Source organism: Mastigoproctus giganteus, chromosome 5, assembly GCF_048544385.1.
Source record: "Mastigoproctus giganteus isolate SK-2022 chromosome 5, ASM4854438v1, whole genome shotgun sequence".
NCBI lineage: Eukaryota > Metazoa > Arthropoda > Arachnida > Uropygi > Thelyphonidae > Mastigoproctus > Mastigoproctus giganteus.
The window spans coordinates 91476632-91496569 of NC_143579.1; the positions used below are offsets into that span (position 1 = coordinate 91476632).

The 19938-nt window shown below is 37.2% G+C and overlaps 1 protein-coding gene across 1 annotated transcript in view; it reads left to right on the forward strand.

The window, feature by feature from the left end:
* LOC150085556 (uncharacterized) overlaps positions 1–19938 on the forward strand; it is a 327690-nt gene that overhangs the window by 148431 nt on the left and 159321 nt on the right. Inside the window, exon 7 of the mRNA XM_090374600.1 lies at positions 17120–17187. Within this exon, the coding sequence (XP_090230726.1) occupies positions 17120–17187 (68 nt within the window). The remainder of the gene's footprint in view (positions 1–17119; positions 17188–19938) is intronic.

A 19938-nucleotide genomic window follows, 5' to 3' on the forward strand; every position in this document is an offset into this window, starting at 1 on the left:
GCACAAAACAGAAGGAACTGGGAAGTTGCTGGAGAGGCCTTCATCCTGCAATGGATTGAAAATGGTTGATGAAAATGGCCACCTGCTAGCTGAAGGCTAATTTATGCACATCTATCCTGCAACTATTCTTCCCTGATTTGAATTAATTCCTTCTGCACCGAGCTTGCTAATTCCATAATGTCTCTTCCATCTTCCTTTCAGTTATCACAAAATCATGTAGCTCCCTGTTAGAATTTTATACACTTCTGGCATCCCCATTCCCTAATAAAAAAAAAATCTCTCATGTATGAATGTAGATGCAGAATATCTATTGAGTTTTTCAGCAACCTGAGCAGGATCATCAACAGTTGAACCATTCATATCTAGAGGACTAACATATACTTGCCTCTAGTGTTTCCATAAGTAAAGAAGTCTTTGCTGTTGTTCTTTGCATTGTTTATTGGGACTAAGCCTTTAGCTTGCCTAACCTCCTTTGTGACTTGATTGCAGACTAGTTTTTATCTACTGTAGGTTTTATGTCACATGATAATTTATATGCATCCCATGCATTATTCTTTTCTTCCAGAAGTCTCATCATTACTTCTGACTTGCATTTAGGTATAAGTCTTGAACAGTATCTCTTAGTTGGTATAAAAAGCTTAGTAGATTCTGCGATTACCTTTATGCAGTCAGATATGAATTTTTCTGAGAAGTACAAATTGGCTGACTGAACCTTTCAATGATATATGGGAAGATTTCTAGCATGGATAAGGAGGTGATTATCCCTTTGTATAAGGCAATGGTCAGGCCATACCTTGAGTACTGCATACAGGTCTGGAGGCCTCATTTTAGGAAGGATGAAATATGCAGGATTGAGTACAGAGAAGGGCAATGAGAATGTTGAAAGGAAAAAAGGGTTGCTATTACCAAGGGTTAAGTTCTGGAAATTGCAGTTTCTAGAGACTACATACTTGCGAGGTGATCTGATTGCGATGTATAAGGCCTTGAATGGTTTCAGCAAGCTCAGTGCTGATGGGATTTTTCCTTTTGCTGAGATTATGCACCTGAGGGGACATAAATTCCAATTGAGGAAAGGCAGTTGTAGAATAGATGTGTAGAAATTTCCCTTTAACCCCTTCCTCGAACATTTTTTTTCCGGAAAATGTGCCATAACGGATCGACTTTTTTTATTTTACAGATTAAAAGTATTCATCATACGAATACTCACTATATAGTTTTTTTGTTTTATATTAAATTTTTTGTAGAAAATACATGGGAGTAATTAACCTATTTGGGCTATCCCGAGTTATCTTGTGTACGCCAAAAAGTGTGCAAATTATACAGATTTTTTTAATAAATTAGCACTTGAGCTAAAAGAAAGTCACAGAAAAAGTCTTCATTACTTGTTATATAAATAAATTTAAAAATTCAAGTGGAACGCACAAGCAGTAACCTCTTGCCACAAGCAGTAATTGCGAACTAACTACATTCTGATACACGGCCGCCACAAGTGGACAGGCGAGGTAAGCGTTAATTATTTTCGTGGGTTCGGTATTCTGCGTTTAGGACGGCAAATTATATTTTGCCTATTGGCGGCACAGGAATGTGCACTACTGTTCTGACATTGCTGTACAATATAAGTAAAATGAAAGCCAGTCGTTTGCTGCCAGGCGTAAGAAAATCCTGATAAAACTCGGGATTTACCTGCCTAATGCAAAATTAGCCAGATAAATGCTAGAGAAAATACGTTTCAGTCCTAAATTTGGAGGTATTATTGTATCCCGAGATATTTCATGTAGTTACAAATAACTTTTAAAACTAAAAACGAGATATCTCGGGATAATTCATGAAGCAGATAATCAGCAGGTGGATGATTGCTGGAACAAATTTCCATCTATCACTGTGGAAGTTGATAGCTTAAATGAATACAAGGAAGAACTGGAGAAACTGTTCAAGCAAACGGATGGGTGAAATGGGCATTTTTTTTTTTTTTTTTTTCCTGCTTATGCTGTAAAAGCTTGCTTTCTTGAATAATGTGCTGCCATTAATGCTAACATATAATTATTATCCAACTTCAAATTTACAAAAATTGAGGAATAAAATTTTTTATTCCTCAATTTTTGATAATCTTCAATCCACGTACAATATTAAGTACTATAAGTTTTGATACTTTCACATTTGGGATTTTCATTAAAAAGATAATGATAAATGGCACAATTGTACAATGCACCACTTATCAAACCCAGTGAGTGTCCCATATCCCAAAAGAGTGTCCTCAAATTTTGGTATCATAGCATTGTTTTCTCTATAATCTCCTTTCACTGCATACATAATTTTATTGATTGATTAAAATATGCAATTTTTGAGTAATACAATAAAAAATTACTACATGTCATTCTTCTTTTGCTTTATACTCCGTGATGAATCTGGTCATATACATCAACCTTTGAAGCTCACTGAGCAGCCTCTTTAAAAGTTGAAAACTGATGTAGTTCATTCCAGTTAGTCTTGCTTATGTTTATTCTTAGTACTGCACATTTTTTCTCTCTGCCCCACCCTCCTTCTACATTTTTTTTCAAAAAGAAGAAAGTTGCATACCATCACTTTAAAGTTAAGAAGAAAAAAAAAAAAGTGGGGCATCTAATTGCAAAATTAAGGGTGGGATTAATGTTGAATTATATTTGACAATATACATAGTATACTGTCAAACAAGTTTGGAATACACCAGAATAATCTATAAAATGGACTTGTGGTTGGTTTTACAGATTGATCTCACATAAACTCAAAATATCGTACAATGTGAAATGGCTTTTTTTTTGGGGGGGGGGGAGCAGAGTAGTCACTGTGTCAAAAAAAAAAAAAAAAAAAACAGCTCCCTAAAACAACAATAACCTTTAATTTCATTCAACAAGGTAACAAAACCCCAGCAGACTGTAACTGAATAATAAATATATCAAATAATAAACATGTCTAGTTGATCCTTGCAGGATCATCTAGACAAGACTGCAGTAATAATTTGGTCAGCATGAGTTTGTTAAGGGAAAGTCTTGTCTGATAAATTTGATTGGATACTATGATGTGGTTACAAAGGAACTGGATGAAAAAATTTTGATACCATATACTTGGATTTCAGGAAAGCTTTTGACACCGTTGTGCATGGAAGACTACTGTACAAATTGGAGCAGTATGGTATAAGGGTAAGTTGCTACAATGGATAAAAGGGTGGTTGAGTGGGAGAAGACAGAGTGTGGTAATCAGTGGATGCTGTTCTTTGTGGACTAATGTTATTAGTCCACGCATGTGGACATATTGGTACTGCATATGGGTAGAAGTAACCCCAGAGAAACATAGCAACTGTGTGGTAGAAAATGAAAAAGACCCAGGAGTAATTGTGCAGTCAGATATGTTTTCTGAGCAATGCAGACAGGCTGACAGAGTAGGTCATGGGTGTATTGTCAATGATATACAGGAATTTTGCTAGTAGGGTAAAGGAGGTGATTATCCCCTTTGTATAAGATAATGGTCAGGCCACGCCTTGAGTACTGCGTACAGGTCTGGAGGCCATTTTAGGAAGGATGTTGAGTTGCATAAGTGTGTACAAAGAAGGGCAACAAGGTTAGTGAGGGGAATGAAGGGGTCTTCTTACCAAGAAAGGCTTAAGTTCTGCAAATTGCAGTGGCTGGAGACTAGGCACCTGTGAGGTTCTGATCAAGGTGTATAAAGCCTTGAATGGGCTGAATTCTGATGGGATTCTTTCGCTTGCTCAGATTGCGAACCTGAAGGGGCATAAATTCAAATTGAGGAAAGACAGTTGTAGAATAGATGTGCGGAAATTTTCCTTTAGCCAGCGGGTGGTTAATTGCTGGAACAAACTTCCATCTGTCATTGTGGAAATTGATAGCATATAGCATAGATAAATTCAAGGAGAAACTGGACAAACTTTTAGGGGGAATAGATGTGTAAAATTGTTTATTTATTTATTTTTTTTGGCTGATGCTACATAAGCTCATTCGCTTGCTTTATTGCATCACATGGCTCCATTACTATTGCTATATTTTCTAAATATTCTGCAATAGTACATATTGTTTGGTGTATTGTATTATCATTGAAAGTTATAACTTATAATTTTTCAGTACATTTTTCATCATAAATTATATATTATATCTAGAGATGCAGAAAGAATTTTTTTCAGCTGTTTGAGCCATTTTCTCTTTTTTCATACAATATGATACCTGTTGTACTTTATCATTCAGAGAAGATTTTTTTTTTTTTTTATGAAAACCCCAAACACAAGCGGTATTAGAACCTATATTACTTAGTACTGTGCTTGGGTTGGAGGTTGAGAAAACGAAAGAAGATATTTGTTGACATTAGACTTGAACTTCTGTAGACTGTAATTTTCAGGAAATAAGAATGAAGGAAGGTTGTTCCAAAAAACAGCAGTCAAATGAATAAACAAGGAAGATGAAAAGTTGGTTCTGTGAGTTTGAAGTTGGACAGTAAATGGATGTTGGCTGGTGGCGACATGTGTTCGGACTGTTTTGAAAGAGAAGAGCGGGAATTATAGAAGCCAATTCAGAAGAACAGTGCCCATGGAAGTATCTGTCGAAAAGGTATGCAACAGAAACAGTACGTCTGAGACAGAGAGTGGAGAGACTCTGTTAGAGAGGAGTCATTAATTAACCTAACTGCCCTCTTTTGAATTGAATCTAGAAGTCTGAGAGAGGTTTTGGGGGCACACCCCAGATGTGGGAACAATATTCCATGGTAGGGCGGATTTTTGATTTGTACAGAGCGAAGAGCTGTTTGGAAGAAAAGTAACGCCAAGAGTGAAAGATTAAACCAAGTTTTTTAGATGCAGAGGGAGCAATATTTGTAATATGCTTGTGCCAAGAGAGATTAGAAGTCAGGGTAATCCCCAAAAGAGATATATCATTTTGCCTAGAAATTGGAGTATCACCAAAGATAAGCATAGGAGAAGAAGAATCATTTTTGCGAGATATAAGACAAGACTGAGTTTTAGAAGGATTGAAATCAACTAAGTTGTCTTTGCCCCACTGGAAAATTACCTGGAGATCAGCATTGAAGGAATTTGTAGCAGATATTCGAGAAGTTGAAGCTGATTGAGCAGGGCAAGGTTTCTCAAATTGTTAAGTGGATTGCAATGTGTTATCATCGGCAAAACTATGGATAGGATTTACAATCAATGGAAGAAGGTCATTAATATACAAGAGGAAAAGAACTGAACCTTGGGGGGACACCAGCATTAGTGGAGAAGTTAGAAGACAGAGAGCCAACTTCTATCCCCCTCAGTGAGCGATCTGAGAGAAAACTGGATAACCAATTACAAAAAACAGTTGGGAAACCATAAGATGGAAGCTTGTTTAGAAGACCTTTATGCCAAACACGATTGAAAGCCTTTGAGATGTCAAGAGCAACTGCTTGCATTTCCCTGAACTTTTCCATTGAATTTGTCCATGAATGGGTAACATAAGCCAGAATATCACCAGTGGATCAACACTGATGGAATCTGTACCGGCGATCATTATTCAGATAGAAGGTTTCTAGGTAGTTTAAGAGTTGGCGGTTAATTGATTTCTCCATTACTTTAGAAAGAGTAGAAGTAATTGCAGTGGGATGATAATTGGATGTGAGGGTCTTGTCACCCTTTTTAGGAACTAGCTGGATCTGGATATGGGCAAATTTCCAAGCAGAAGGAAAAACACCTTTGGAATAAGAAAGTGAAAAGAGGTGGCAAAGAACAGGAGTAAGTTCAGGAGCACACGTTTTGAGAACAAGTGGAGAAATACCATCATAACCTAGAGCTTTCTTACCATCGAGATTCGTCAAAATCCTTCTGACATCCTTTTGACGAAAAACTACAGGAGGCATTGAATAGTGGGAGGCGTTTTACCAAGATCATTAATACATGAGTTGGAAGAGAAATGGGAACCTAGTAGGTCGGCTTTATCCTTGGCTGAAGTGACAACAGAACCATCTGGTTTTGACAGAGGTGATAGCAGAGATGGGCAAAAGTTGCATCCAATGGCTTTGGCAAGGGACCAGAATGCTCGGCTACCATTAGGACAAGAAGCAAGTTTTCTACTCTTAGTCTGTTCAAAATCTAGTTTGGACTGATTAATGACTGCTTTACAATGGTTGCGAGCTTTAGTGTAGTCAGAAAATGAAACTGAAGAATTGGAAACAAGCCAATTACGATATGCAACAGTCTTAGCACATTTATTGGAAAACCAAGGTTTAGATAAAGGACGAGATTTTAGAGTGTAGTGTGGAATAAAGGATTCCATTCCTGCAAGAATAATTTCACTGACACGATCTGAGCAAACATCGACATCAGAAGTTTTGAAACAGTAATCCGACCAAGGAAAAGAGGAAAAGAAATCTTGCAGGTCATCCCATTTTGCATTCTTGTAATGCAAAATGGATTTTGCATTTTGCATTCTTGTAATGCCAAACAATACAATTTGGGAATAGCCATGAGATAAAGGCTCCATTGGAGAAGAAACAATCACGAAGTTGTGATCTGAGGAACATAATGGAGCACTCAATTGGACCGTGTACTTAGAAGGGTTGTTTGTGAGAAAAAGATCAAGCGTGTTGGCTGTATGGTTCGGATTGTCCAGTATTCTTGTAGGTAAATGAACAATCTGTGCAAGGTCATTAGAAATTGCAAAAGCCTCAGCATCTTAACCAGCTGGGTTGGTGTGACTAGAAAATGGAAGCCAGCTGGAGTTGTGAACATTAAAATCACCAAGGAAAACCTCACTGTTAGGGAAGTTGGGCTGGAGAAAGTCAATTTGCAGAGAAAAGAAGTCAAAGATCTCCAAGTGATTATTGGAGTTGGGAGAACGGTAAAGACAACAGATGAATTTGACACAGTGAGGTAGAGAGAGAGAGATTTTAAGCCAGAGAAGATCGAAGAGAGGAGATTCCAAATTACCAATTCTCTGACAGGGAATATTGTAACGGACATATGCACAAGTACCACCTTTGAGGGGAAATGAATCATACAATGAATAATTTGGGCAACTGAGATGAGCAGTAGTTGAATTAACCGATAACTGAGATTCTGTCAGAAAATAGTACATGGGGTTTGGCAGACTGCAAGTGGAAATGGACATCATTGAGATTAGAATTGAGACCACGTATATTTGTGAAATGAACTAGGAAGTGCTTGGGAGGTTTAGATCTTTTCGCAGATAAGCTTTCTCTATTAGTTTGAAAATTCATGGTGTATTCAATAGTAAGAAAAAGTGGGTGGGACATGCTGTATGAAGTAATGAAATTTTTGGATATGGCGTACACATGGTAAGAATATACCCAGATTCTTGACATAACGTGGTCTCGACAGTGCTCCCCCCGCATACACACTACTCAGACTCCCTCCAGTCACTGTCTGGCAGAGTAGAGGTAGCAACATTATACACTAGCTGATCCAGAAGCCTCCTAAAGAGTTACCAATAGGTTCGGTCCAGTGTACTAACTAGCGACCGGCCTGCAAACACCATTTTAGAGCTGTACCCTCAAAATGTAAGGAAGATTGGATCGCGCCATGATGTTCATCATAACCTCAAAAGTCTTCGGTCATACTGCATGATGGGGAAGGGTTGACCAGAACCTAGCTGTGGAGGCTAAACATGGGTTCCACCCCTTGAAGCTTCCAATAAGCAAAGTGGTGGTATTGCACTGGTTGATGAGAGTCATCTACCACCTAGTATTGCCTGTTAACACAGAGGGGCGTAATTCCTCCGTGTGGTGTGGGCGCCACACCTCGACCCCTGCTTACGTTGGTTCATACCTGGATGGTCACCCATAGTGTGCTTGTTCAGGGAGGTTATACCCAGTATTACTAACAGTCCCACCATCATGAAGGTGCAAGCAGAGGATTTGGCTGTCATAGACTGTCCGGACTTTGCTGAAATTGGATATACTTGACTTGAATGTCACCCGAATATCAGTTTCATCAGTGTTTTAGACTCCCAGGTAGCAAGTATAACTTGTCTGGCATATCTGTGAGAATGTCTGTGACATCCTCAAGACAACATGCTGATAACCTTGAATCCTTCATTTTCTGAACATATTCAGGAGCCTTATTGATAATATGCTTGTCTTCTATTAGTCTTTAATTTGGATAATTTAAGCTTTTGTTAGCAGGCAAATTACCACAATTAACACTTGGTGCCCTCATTTTTATTTGTACAGTTCATAAAGTCATATTTCAAAAAATATTCATCATGCTACCTACCCATGATTTATTTTTTCATTATATGGCCTACAAGTCACATACCTACTGACAGGACATGGAGCTCTGAATGCAAAGCTATCCCTACTCGGAATACAAGAAGATCCCACCTGCACCTGCGGTGGGCTGGAGAGTTGGCAGCACCTCATGCATGATTGCCAGCTGTATGACGACCTCCGCAGTGCATTCATCACCAAAATACAGTATCTACCATATGGCCAGGAGCACCACATCTTGGACACGAGGGAAGAATATCAGGCTTTCTCCAGCTGTGCACTGGCCTTGTTCACAAGACGGAAAGCTCTTATCGCAGCGAACCGCAATCAACCACTGACACAATAAGGAAATGAACAAACCTCGAAGGAAATCATCCCGTGGAAAACGCCTGAACCCAGTGGCCTCCGATCATCAAGGCACTAAACCCTGGAGTGGACCTAAAGTTGAATAAATGAGAAATGACTCTATGAACAACATTGATGCAAACACCACATGGATGGGAAATGTCACAAGAAAGACTTCACAAACGCCGACAAGCAAACCCGGACCTTTTGACGGTAAAGACTGCAGAACGGACGGGAACCACCCCATGAACGATCATGCTTCGGTCCGATCGCTCCTGGAAACGGACTAGAACCACTAGCAGCTCCGCTGCCAAATGCTATATGGCGAGCTGAATGGGGTTACCCTTACCCTATTCATCTTAAATTCCCTATCCCCGTCAGGGGGGAGAGGAGACATGCTCTGTTTCCTCCCTCCCCTGCCAACCCATCTCTTCACCTGGTGAGGCATGTGCCTGCCTCACTGACCACCTGAGGTCAACTTCTCTATCGTCCCCATGCTTCTGCCTTTCACCCCCTGTCTTCAGTCTCTTCCCCCACTCTAACTGTATATCTTATCCATGGCAGGGGGAGATAACTCTTCTTCGTCTCCCCCACCCGCCATCCAAACTCCCCTCTGGTGTGGCATGCCATACTGTCTAGCAGGGTCATCTCCTCTATCGACCCCTTACTTCTACTTCTACCCCTCCCTCCCACTTTTATCTTTTATCTAATGTATAGCCCACACATCTAAATTTAATAACAATAAAATTCTGCCCGACCTATTAGGCCTTTTAACACATCTTTCTAGCGTTAAACCCCAACCAGCGATTTCCTAACAGCAATCTCCTTAAGAATTAACGTCAAATGCGTATATATATATATATATATATATATTTTTTTTTTTATTACTATTTTATTTTTTTTACTTTTATTATTATTATAATTTTTTTTTTTTTTTTAGGTCCTAGCCACTGAAATCCCAGGAAACTAGGTGGCAGGACCTGCCGGAGCAACTCGTCATGATTCTGGACACCCGGTTAGCCTCCACGTGGCAAGGTATGGGCAGTGTCGGGCCCCACCAGGGGCCTGGCGGCCAATAAGCCAGACAAACAATGGGCACAACAGATCACACTGCACAGACATGGCCCACACACTTTCAAGTCTCTGGCTTGACAGTGTACTGTCCTCAATACGGCGAACATACGCGGAGATGGGAGAAATCCCAGGCGCTGTCTGATACGAACATACCTTATATGGTTTAGACATGGTTAGATTAGCAGCAGTATCTACACTTGAAATTGCAGAAATTACTGCATATAAATTTGTGTGGTCTTGTTCAGAGGATGGTCATTTAGTGACTATCCAGTTTTCATTTTATAATAATAATGTGATCTATTGTGGGATTAATGCCTTTTCATTTTTAAAAATGAAAGTGTGATTTTGAGGAAAAAATATACTGAATGAAGAAATAGGCACTTACACATGTGGGAAAGTCTTTGTGAATACCACAAAATACTGTTATTCAGTGGTATTCACAAAAAGCTGAAAGAAGGCCCAGCTAGGTGGCAGTCTGGCCACACCCAACCAGGAAATTCATTTCCCCCGCACACCATGCTATCATGGGGGTACAGGGAATCCCAATCTGTGAGGCAGTTAACTACTTGCCATCCACGGAAAGCATCAGTAACATTTTTAGCAACTCATTTGCTTATAGAAGTAGGCATTTGGTCAGCGAAGAGCTCATTCAAATTTTAGTGGTGTCCTAGTGAACAGTTATGCACAACAAGTAGTGGGCTGTGACCTTAAGATTGAAGAATGCTGATGTAAAGGACAGCCAACATTAAGGTTACAGTTACGGAAAGGGGATTGAATACACCAATACCACGGAAAGGGAAATAATGATTGAAGGAGCAGTAATTGAAAAGGTGGAGTCATATACTTATCTGGTACAAGTTATTAGCTGTAATAATGATAAATGGCTGGAAGTCAAGAGAAGAATAAATTTTGGATGGATAGCATTCAGGAAATATAGTCACATACTGAAGAGCAATATCCCAGTTTGTCTGAAACATAAAATAATCAATCAATGTATACTCCCCCACCATGACTTATGGAAGTGAAACTTGGGCACTCACCAAAAGAATGGAAGAGAAGCTGAGAACTACACAGCGAAGAATGGAAGAGAAGCTGAGAACTACACAGCGAAGAATGGAACGAATTATACTGGGAATCAGACTGTTAGATAAGAAGAGAAACACTTGGATTAGGCAGCAAACTCAAGTAAAGGACATTCTTATCAAAACTAAAGAACTAAAATGGTCTTGGGCAGGACACATAGCTCGAAGACATGATGACAGATGGACTAAGAAAATAACAGAATGGTACCCAAGAGGAGCTAGAAGAAAACCTGGAAGACAAAGGCGGGGATGGATAGATGAAATTCATGAGTTTTTGGGTAGTAAATGGATGGCCAGTGCTCAAAACAGAAGGAACTGGAAAGTTGCTGGAGAGGCCTTCATCCTGCAGTGGATTGAAAATGGCTGATGATGTTGGAAGGTTATTGATAGGGAAGATATTCAGTAGTAGTAAAGTGGTTAGAGTTTTCTAGTATCTTAAAAAATCAGGATATCAGTTGGGATATCAGTCAGTATTATTAAAAAAAAAAAAAAATTGTTCTTGTTTATATTCTGACAAGACCACTAGGTCAGTAGAGTTCACAATAAATAAATCAATACAAATTGTTAATCGTATTTAGCAGTCACGGGCTCGAACCCTGGTCCACTCAGACTGTGTGCTACTGCATGGCTACGTCAGACCTATTAGTAGTGAAATTTTTCATTAACTACTAATAGGCCTGACTATTAGTCAGGCCTGTTAGTAGTTAATGAAAAATTTATGTAGTGCCATTAGTGATAGCAAAAGCTTAAGCCTCCCTGCCAGCTGAGCTAGTTCAATAGGAAAAAAGGAAGCCAGCTTGAAGTTATGAATATTAAAGTAATTTCATTGTTAGGGAAATCACAGTAAACGTGTTAAGATTTTCAAAGTGATTTGTGGGGTTGGTTGAGTGATAATTGTAGTAGATGAATTTTACATAATGGAGTACCTATATTTTCAACCACAACAGATTAGAAAGAGGTGATTATAGATTTGGAATTCTCTGACAAGGAATGCAAGATATGCGCACAAATATCACTTTTATAACAGGAAAAAACTTTGAGTAAGTAATTAGGACAAGTGAAATGAGTGATGAATGGGGAATTGTTGGTTGAGATTCTGTTGAAAAAATATGTGAGATTTAAAGGACTGAAGATGAAATGAAACCTTCTGAAGATTAGAAATGAGACCATTTACTTTTGTAAAGAAATTAGGAAGTTTAATTTTAAGTTTCAGATTCACCAGAATTTAATCACCTTATTCCTGTACTGACTTGTAATCTCTTATTTCAAGCAGAAATTAATTTGCAACAGAAATTTTTTTTTTTTATTTGTCTAGATTATTATGTTTTGTTATTATTTTATAATATGCTGCATTTTTGTTTTTATGCACAAGCTGGTTTATCGTAGCATTTTTACTACTCCTTTTCCTTCTCTTTCAAACTCTTTGCAGCTAACTCCAAAACAACTATGTCATATTCCCCATGTGTCCTCTGTTTTGAAATCTAAACAAAAACCATTTCTTCCTTCCTTCATAATGAATCACATTAAGTAAAGCATAACTGCATTGACAATTTATTATGATTGACTAAACTTCTGAGAAGTATAAAGGTAAGTGTTGAAATTAATGCTTAGTCTTCTTTCAGAGAATGTTTAATTCTGATCATTCCTTTAACTTTATTTTGATAATATAACAAAGTTAGTTTTGTTATCTTTAATGTATTGGTGGAGTAAACTCTATGTTTCTCATCAATATTCATTTAATTTATATACTGTTGTTAAAATAGATCATATTTAATTAAATTAAAAATACAATTAATTAAGCTTCCAAACTATTTATTGCATCAGAATTGTTTGTGAGAAGTGAAGCTTATAAATCACAAATTTACAAATGGACAATTGCAGATTTACAGTTATTCAAGTCAGTCAAACACTTTGCATTTTCCACAGCTCATTGGTTAGTGAATAGGCTTATTGGATCCTCTCTACATATACAAATAGGGCTTAATCACAGTCACTGCAGATTAGACAGGCAATGCATGTCCATAGTTTGTGTCACTTAGTGACACAGACTGTGGTTCCTTAGGCAAATGATGCTACAACAGTGCACAAATAGCCTTTCTATAGCATCATTACTCTTTAGGGGAATGATGCTACAGAGAGGCTGTAGGTACTAAAAAACAAACAAGAGGTTGTTTTTTTTTTTTTTTTAGTACCAGATTTCTGTACATGTAAATAGTGTTATTAATTGTTGTCAAATGCCACAAAGAAAATAATTAATAGTTTTTTTTTTTCCCCCTTTGAAAACCAAAACACGAAAGACATTAGAACCTAAGGCAGGGGTTGGCAACCTGTGGCTCTTTAACTTTTAACCCACATGTACAACAAGCGATGTATTTCTCTGCCTCTGCCTGGGACAAGAACCTCAGGCAGAGGTCAAGGTGATTCTTGCACAACTTCTATTAGAATAAGCAGTGACCTGGAGCGAGGGGTGCTGGGGGTTTCAGGGACTGATGGCAGTCATCGTGAAACAGGTGGGTATATGGGATGTGTTAGGGTAACTAATAATAAGGATAGGTACATGTATACTTGCATGTATACCAATGCTAGAAGTATAGTAAATAAATTTGATGAATTTGAAGTGTTGGTCAAGGCATCAAAGGCGGATATTGTTGAGATAGCAGAGACGTGGTATCACACAGATATAAGGAATGCAGAACTGGAATTTGGGGAGTACAATATGTACAGAAAGGATAGACAGGATAGGAAGGGAGGAGGTGTTATGCTGTTAATTACGAAAAACATAAAATCAAAAGAAGTGCATCCAGTTGACATAGATGAACAGTGCACTGTTGAGTCAGTTTGGTGTGACATAAGCACTGCGAAAGCAAAAATAAGAGTAGGAGTGTGTTATAGGCCTAATGACTCGAATCAGTACAATGAACAATTGTACAGAGAAATAGAGTGCGCCAGTAAATCAGAATGTCTTATAATGGGGGATTTTAACTTCCCAGATATTGACTGGAACTTGTGGGTTGGTCACTCACACACTAGTAAGACTTTTGTGGATTTATTGGATGATTGTTTTCTGCAGCAGCATGTTCGAGAGGCAACCAGAGAGGGTAATACTCTTGATCTGGTTATCAGCAGTGATCATTCATGTATTAAGAATTTGCAGATAAAGGAACCACTAGATGGCAGTGATTACAGTGTACTGATGTGGGATTTAATTAAAGATATAATTACCATCAGGGGTAAAGGAAAGTGTTTTTGCTTCCGTAAAGGTGAGTACAGTGTTCTCAGACAGTTTTTAAAATCTGTACAGTGGGATCAACTGACAGTGTTACCAACAGTAAATTCTAAGTGGGAAGCATTCAAGGAATTAATCGTGGATGCTACTAAAAGTTTCATATTAACAAATATTGTTCAAGGTTTAGGCCTAAATGGTTATCAAATGAACTAATGAGACTCGTGACAGAGAAGAAAAATGCACTTAAGGTGGTAGAAATCAATAAAGACCTGGGAATAATTGTGCAGTCAGATATGAAGTTTTCTGAGCAATGCAGACAGGCTGCTAGGGCAGGTCATGGGGTTTTGTCTGTGATATATAGGAATTTTGCTAGCAGGGAAAAGGTGGTGATTGTCCCTCTGTATAAGGCAATGGTCAGGCCACGCCTTGAGTACTGTGTACAGGTCTGCAGGCCTCATTTTAAGAAGGATGTAGATTTGCTTGAGCGTGTACAGAGAAGGGCAACAAGATTGTGAGGGGAATTGGTGAGGGCTAGAGACTAGGCACCTGCGCAGTGATCTGATTGAGGTGTATAAGGCCTTGAATGGATTGAGCATGCTGAATTCTGATGGGATCCTTCCTCTTGTTTAGATTACGAACCTAAGGGGGGAATAAATTCAAATTAAGAAAAGACAGATGTAGAATAGATGTGCGGAAATTTGCTTTTAGCCAGCGGGTGGTTAATTGCTGGAACAAACTGCCATCTGTTGTTGTGGAAGTTGATAGGTTAAATAAATTTAAGGAGGAACTGGACAGGTATTTGGAGAGAATGGTGTGATTTGTTTTTTTTTTTTTTTTTTTGGGCTGATGCTGCATAAGCTCATACACTTGCTTTTTTGCATCACATGCTACTACTATTTCTGCATGCAAATATTTTCGAACATGAACTGTATTAAAAATAAAACAAGAAACCATCTGAACAAATAGTCTCTCAGCATGTTTAAAGATGAAAATTACGACATATTCGCCTGATGTTGAGAGACTCGTTCAAGAAGTTCAGCAGCAAAAAGCACATTAATTCGTACCTATTTGGATGTTTGTTGCGTTTTTCCTTTTTTTCAGTATTAATAAATATTTCAAAAAATATATTTTTTAATAAAACATCTTCCCACTCTATTCCATTTCTTAATCCCTCCCCCAACAGCTTAAACTGAGGTGTGGCTCTTTGGATTCTTTTTATTTATTTATTTTTTAATCTGAGTACTACCTACAGGTCTTGGAGGCCTTATTTTAGGAGGGATAGGGATCTAACAGTACAGAGAACGGTAATGAGATTGGTGAAGTGGTCTCACCAAGAAAGGCTTTAGTTCTGAAAATTGCAGTGTCTGGAGACAAGGCACCTACAGGGAGCTCTGATTGAGGTGTTTAAAGCTTTGGCTGGATTGAGTTAGCTCAGTGCTGATGGAATCCATCCTTTTGACCAGACTACCATGAGGGGTGGGGAACATAAATTCAAATTGAGGAAGGATTGCTGCAGGGTAGATGTGCAGAAATTTGCTTACATCTAGCAGGTAAGTTGATTGTTAGAACAAACTTCCGCCTGGTGTTTGGAGGTGCATAGTTTGAATAAATTGAAGAAAGAACTAAACAAACTATTAAAAGGGATGGACAGGTGATATCAAAAAGTTTTTTTTTTTTTTGCCTGATGCTGTATAAGGTTTCTTTCTTGCATCATTTGTCACTACTAATACTAAAAAACAGTCATATTTCTTAATTATCTATTATTATTATATATAATAAATTTAATCTGTACCATTGTTTTAATCAAATTTGTTTATTTAATTTTGGTATCTGTTATTAATCTCTAAAAATCATAGTGCCACTAATTACTTTATTAATTGTGGATTATATTTCAAAAAGTTCACATTGTATATTTTAAAGTAAAAAAATTTTTTGATAACTTACATATTTAAAAATATCCATCAGTTCGGAAACTTAATTTTGTTTATTCTTTCTTTCTGTACAGTCATCCTTTGCTGTTACAGTTTTCTTTCTTTCTTTTTTTTTTTTTTTTAACACAATTCAGTCCTGTCTCCTTAAACAAAATACCTGAGAGTTATTGCTCCTGCCTCCTTTAGATAATGGGAGGGAGGGTGTCTAGCCAGTAATGCCGTTTTTAATTTGTTTACCCTCTCAATGGCATTGTATGTGGACATGTTGCTGCCTTTGTTTTTGACCATCACTTTTTTTTTCTGGACATATTTTACCTTGGATTTGTTTTTGTAATACTTTGAAGAATACTGTGTTTATTACAAACAATTATTTTACCTTTTATGTCTTCTAAGTGTTCAATAAGTGCCAAAAGTGAATGTGTGAAAAGAGCCAGGAAAATAATGATGTTGGAACAGAAGATAAAAGTACTTGATTGACTTTGTTGTTTTTATGTTGCTTAACTTGAAAATGAAGTTTACTATGATTATTTTTTTCATTTATTTTATTGTTTTTCCTTGAACTTCCTATTTTCTATTGTACCTCAATCTCAACTGCTATAGTACATTTAGGTTGCAGTACTCCTCCCCCCCCCCCAAATACAGGAATCCTTTGCCAGTCCCCATGGTTGGTGATGGATTTCTTAATTTTATATTTTACATTAGTGGAATAAAAATAAAAGAAATAAAATTAATTTATTGAGGTTGATAATCACCATTATACATGATATCGCTAATATATCAAGTGGTGTTGATCAGCTCTCCTGTCGATCAGCTGACCTACTGTCAGTTATTTATGTTTATTCAATTGTTATTATGTTTATTGTACTGTTGTCACACATTTCTGTAATATTGTGTTAGAGGACTGTGTTTCTCACTGATTTTGGTAATGAAGCCCAAGCCCACCTCCTACCCTGCTTTTTAAAAATAAAGAATTTAATTATTATTGCTGCAGACTGGGCTGTGCAAGTGCAGGATGGCACAACCCTTCAACTTGCAGTCACTGTTTTCTTCACAAGTTTTAACATGGAATATTTATTGTGCCATTGTAATGTGTCTATTCAAGATGATCATTTCAGAGCATTAAAGGGACTCTTTGTAGTTCTCTTTATATATAATTTACCTATCTTTTTAACAATTTTCAAACTTAATTTTTTGAAAATAATCAATTCTTTGCTATTTTGTAGGTGGTAGATGGAGTAAGAACAAATGCCATATTAACGTTTGATTTTATATTGCTGATAATATTTGCCAGGTAAGTAAACTTAACTTCCTATTTCTGGTCATGAATTAAGTATAATATAATCATAGTTGTATAATAAGCTTTTGCTAAAAAATTTAATGAAATAATCACTGATGTATAATATAATATTGTTGTCTTTGAACTTTAGTTCTGAAAGTTAAATTACCTATGGAGGAATTGTAATAATACTATATTATAGAAATGTGACATACTGCCGTGTGCTTTGGTTAGTAATGCAGCCCAAATCTATCTGCTCCTTTTTAAGTTAATGTAAATATTAGCCTTTCAGAGCTAACTTTTAGCCATCTTTATTGTATCAGTGAAGGATCAGTGTGTGCAAATGTTGGGTAGCTCCCAACTATTTTAGGCCCCCCCCAACAACAGCAGTAACATGCTACAAATGCTGTTGACCTTGTGGTGACTGCCAACCTGCTCTTGTTTACATGTCATTTTTCATTAAACATTTGGATACAAGCATTATTATGAGAATTTTTCTAAAGGTTTGTCAAGAATTCTCTGGATTCTTAATTCTCCCATTATTTCATATAGAATAGGATCATTTGAAATAACAGATGTATTATGAGTAACTAATAGCTATTTTCCTTGAAATAAACCATAAATGCCATATTGATAGTGCTGCACATTTATTTACTATGTGTTTCAATATTTGAAATGTATCTTTAAAAAAATGTCTTAGTTATCACTAAGAAAATGGCAGTTTCTTCTTTTAGCTCAAACACTCTTTTAAGTACTTTGGCACAAGAAAGTCAGCATGTTTCACAGTATTATACAAATGTCCTATGTCATACAATTTTGCAAAGAGCCTTCCTTTTAATGGACTATTTTTTTTTTATAAAGTTGATTACCCTTGTAAAAACTTGAAAAATGGTGTAATTCTTCATTCATATTTCTTTGATACAAGTGGTTGTGAAGCATATAGTGCATTCAAATTGTACAAGGGAGAGCCATTTTTAACTAGTGCTTGTAGACCTGTGTTTCATACTGATATTGAGCTCAATCTGTGCAGAGTCCAATACACTTCTCCCATTATATCATTTTCATTAAAAAATTCATCAGTTATATTAAATATGATGTGACGTTTTCATTAATAGATTTTAAATATAACAAATTCCAGAATAATTGAATCAAATTACCAAGTAATCGAATGAGCATCTTTAACTACATCTGTTGCTTCATCTACTTGCATTGCAAAATAGTAGGATTAGAGTTTGTCAGTTAATTGATTGCAAAGGTCTTCATGAATAATTTTCCTTTGCACTATATTATCTGCAAGTGGAACCATTCAAAGCTGTTTTGCATATGATTGGCTGAGCATCATTTTGATCATATCAGTAACTGCAGACAGTACCAAAACTTCATATTAAATGAGGCTTTTTACACTTAACAATTCTTTAAGCAACCTTATATAATGCAAGCAATTCTTTTGATGGCACAGTCATTGTTTTTGAAAAAGTTATTAAAATCATCTAATTTTCTCTGTTTCGCAAATGTACTCTGCATGTGCACTTCAGTGCCTCTGTAGCCATTTGGGCAGGAGTAGCAAGAAGCTACTAATCAAGAAGCGTAGAAGCGGTCTAATCAAGAAATGTAGCACACGCTTCTTGATCAGACCGGGGTTTGAGCCCGTGACCACCAAATACGGAGGATGCAGAAAGGTCAGGGAATGACCACCGCATATCCCCGGAGCAATATGGCCTTAGTTGCTAATACTCCTAAAAAACCAAATAACAAACAAGCATGTGCACTTTCAAGATATCATTTCAGTTTATTCATACTGTTTGCATCTAAAACATTAATAACTGTGATGAGTATAATAAACAACTATACATAGAAATAGAATGGGCTAATAAATTTAAATATCCTGTAATTGGAGGATTTTAACTTTCCAGATATGGCCTGGAACTTGTGGGTTTGTCACTTGCACACTAGCAAGATTTTTATGGGTTAAATGAATGACATACATCAGCATGTTAGAGAGGCAACAAGAGGAAGCAATACTCTTGGTGTGGCCATCAGCAGTGATTCTTCATGCATTTAGAATATTTAGGTAAAAGACCCACTAGGCAGCAGTGATCATAGTTTAGTGATGTGGGATTTACTTTAAGATGTAACTGCTGCCAGGGGCAAAGGGAAGAGCTTTTTTCATTCATAAAGGTGATTACAGTGGTCACCTTTTATGACAATTTAAGTTCTGTGCAGTGGGACTAACTGATGAGGTTACAGACAGCAAATTCTAAATGGGGAGCACTTAAGGATGTCATTGTAGAAGCTACTAGGCTTTTTATACTGATTAAGACATACTGTTCAAGACTTAGACCTGAATGGATGTCATCTATACTACTCAGACTCACAGCAGAGAGGAAGAATGTGTGGAATGCATATAAATTATCAGGTGATACAGAAGCTTACAATAGATTTAAATTAATCTGCAATCAGATCACAAAAGAGGTTAGGCAAGCTAAGGCCGATTATGAGAAGTCTTTGGCAAAGAATACAAAGAACAGCAGCAAAGCCTTATGTAAATACTAGTAGGAAGGGGATGAATCACATTGGTCTGCTGTATATGTATGGTTTATATCTGTTGATGAATCTGCTCAGGTTGCTGACAAACTGAATAGGTATTTTTAATCTATATTCACTTATGAAGAATTTTTTAGGGATGTGAATGTTGTAAGTGTGTCAAATTCTAACGGGGTGGGGGTAAATGATTTTGTGATAACCGGGAATAAGTGGAGGAGAAAT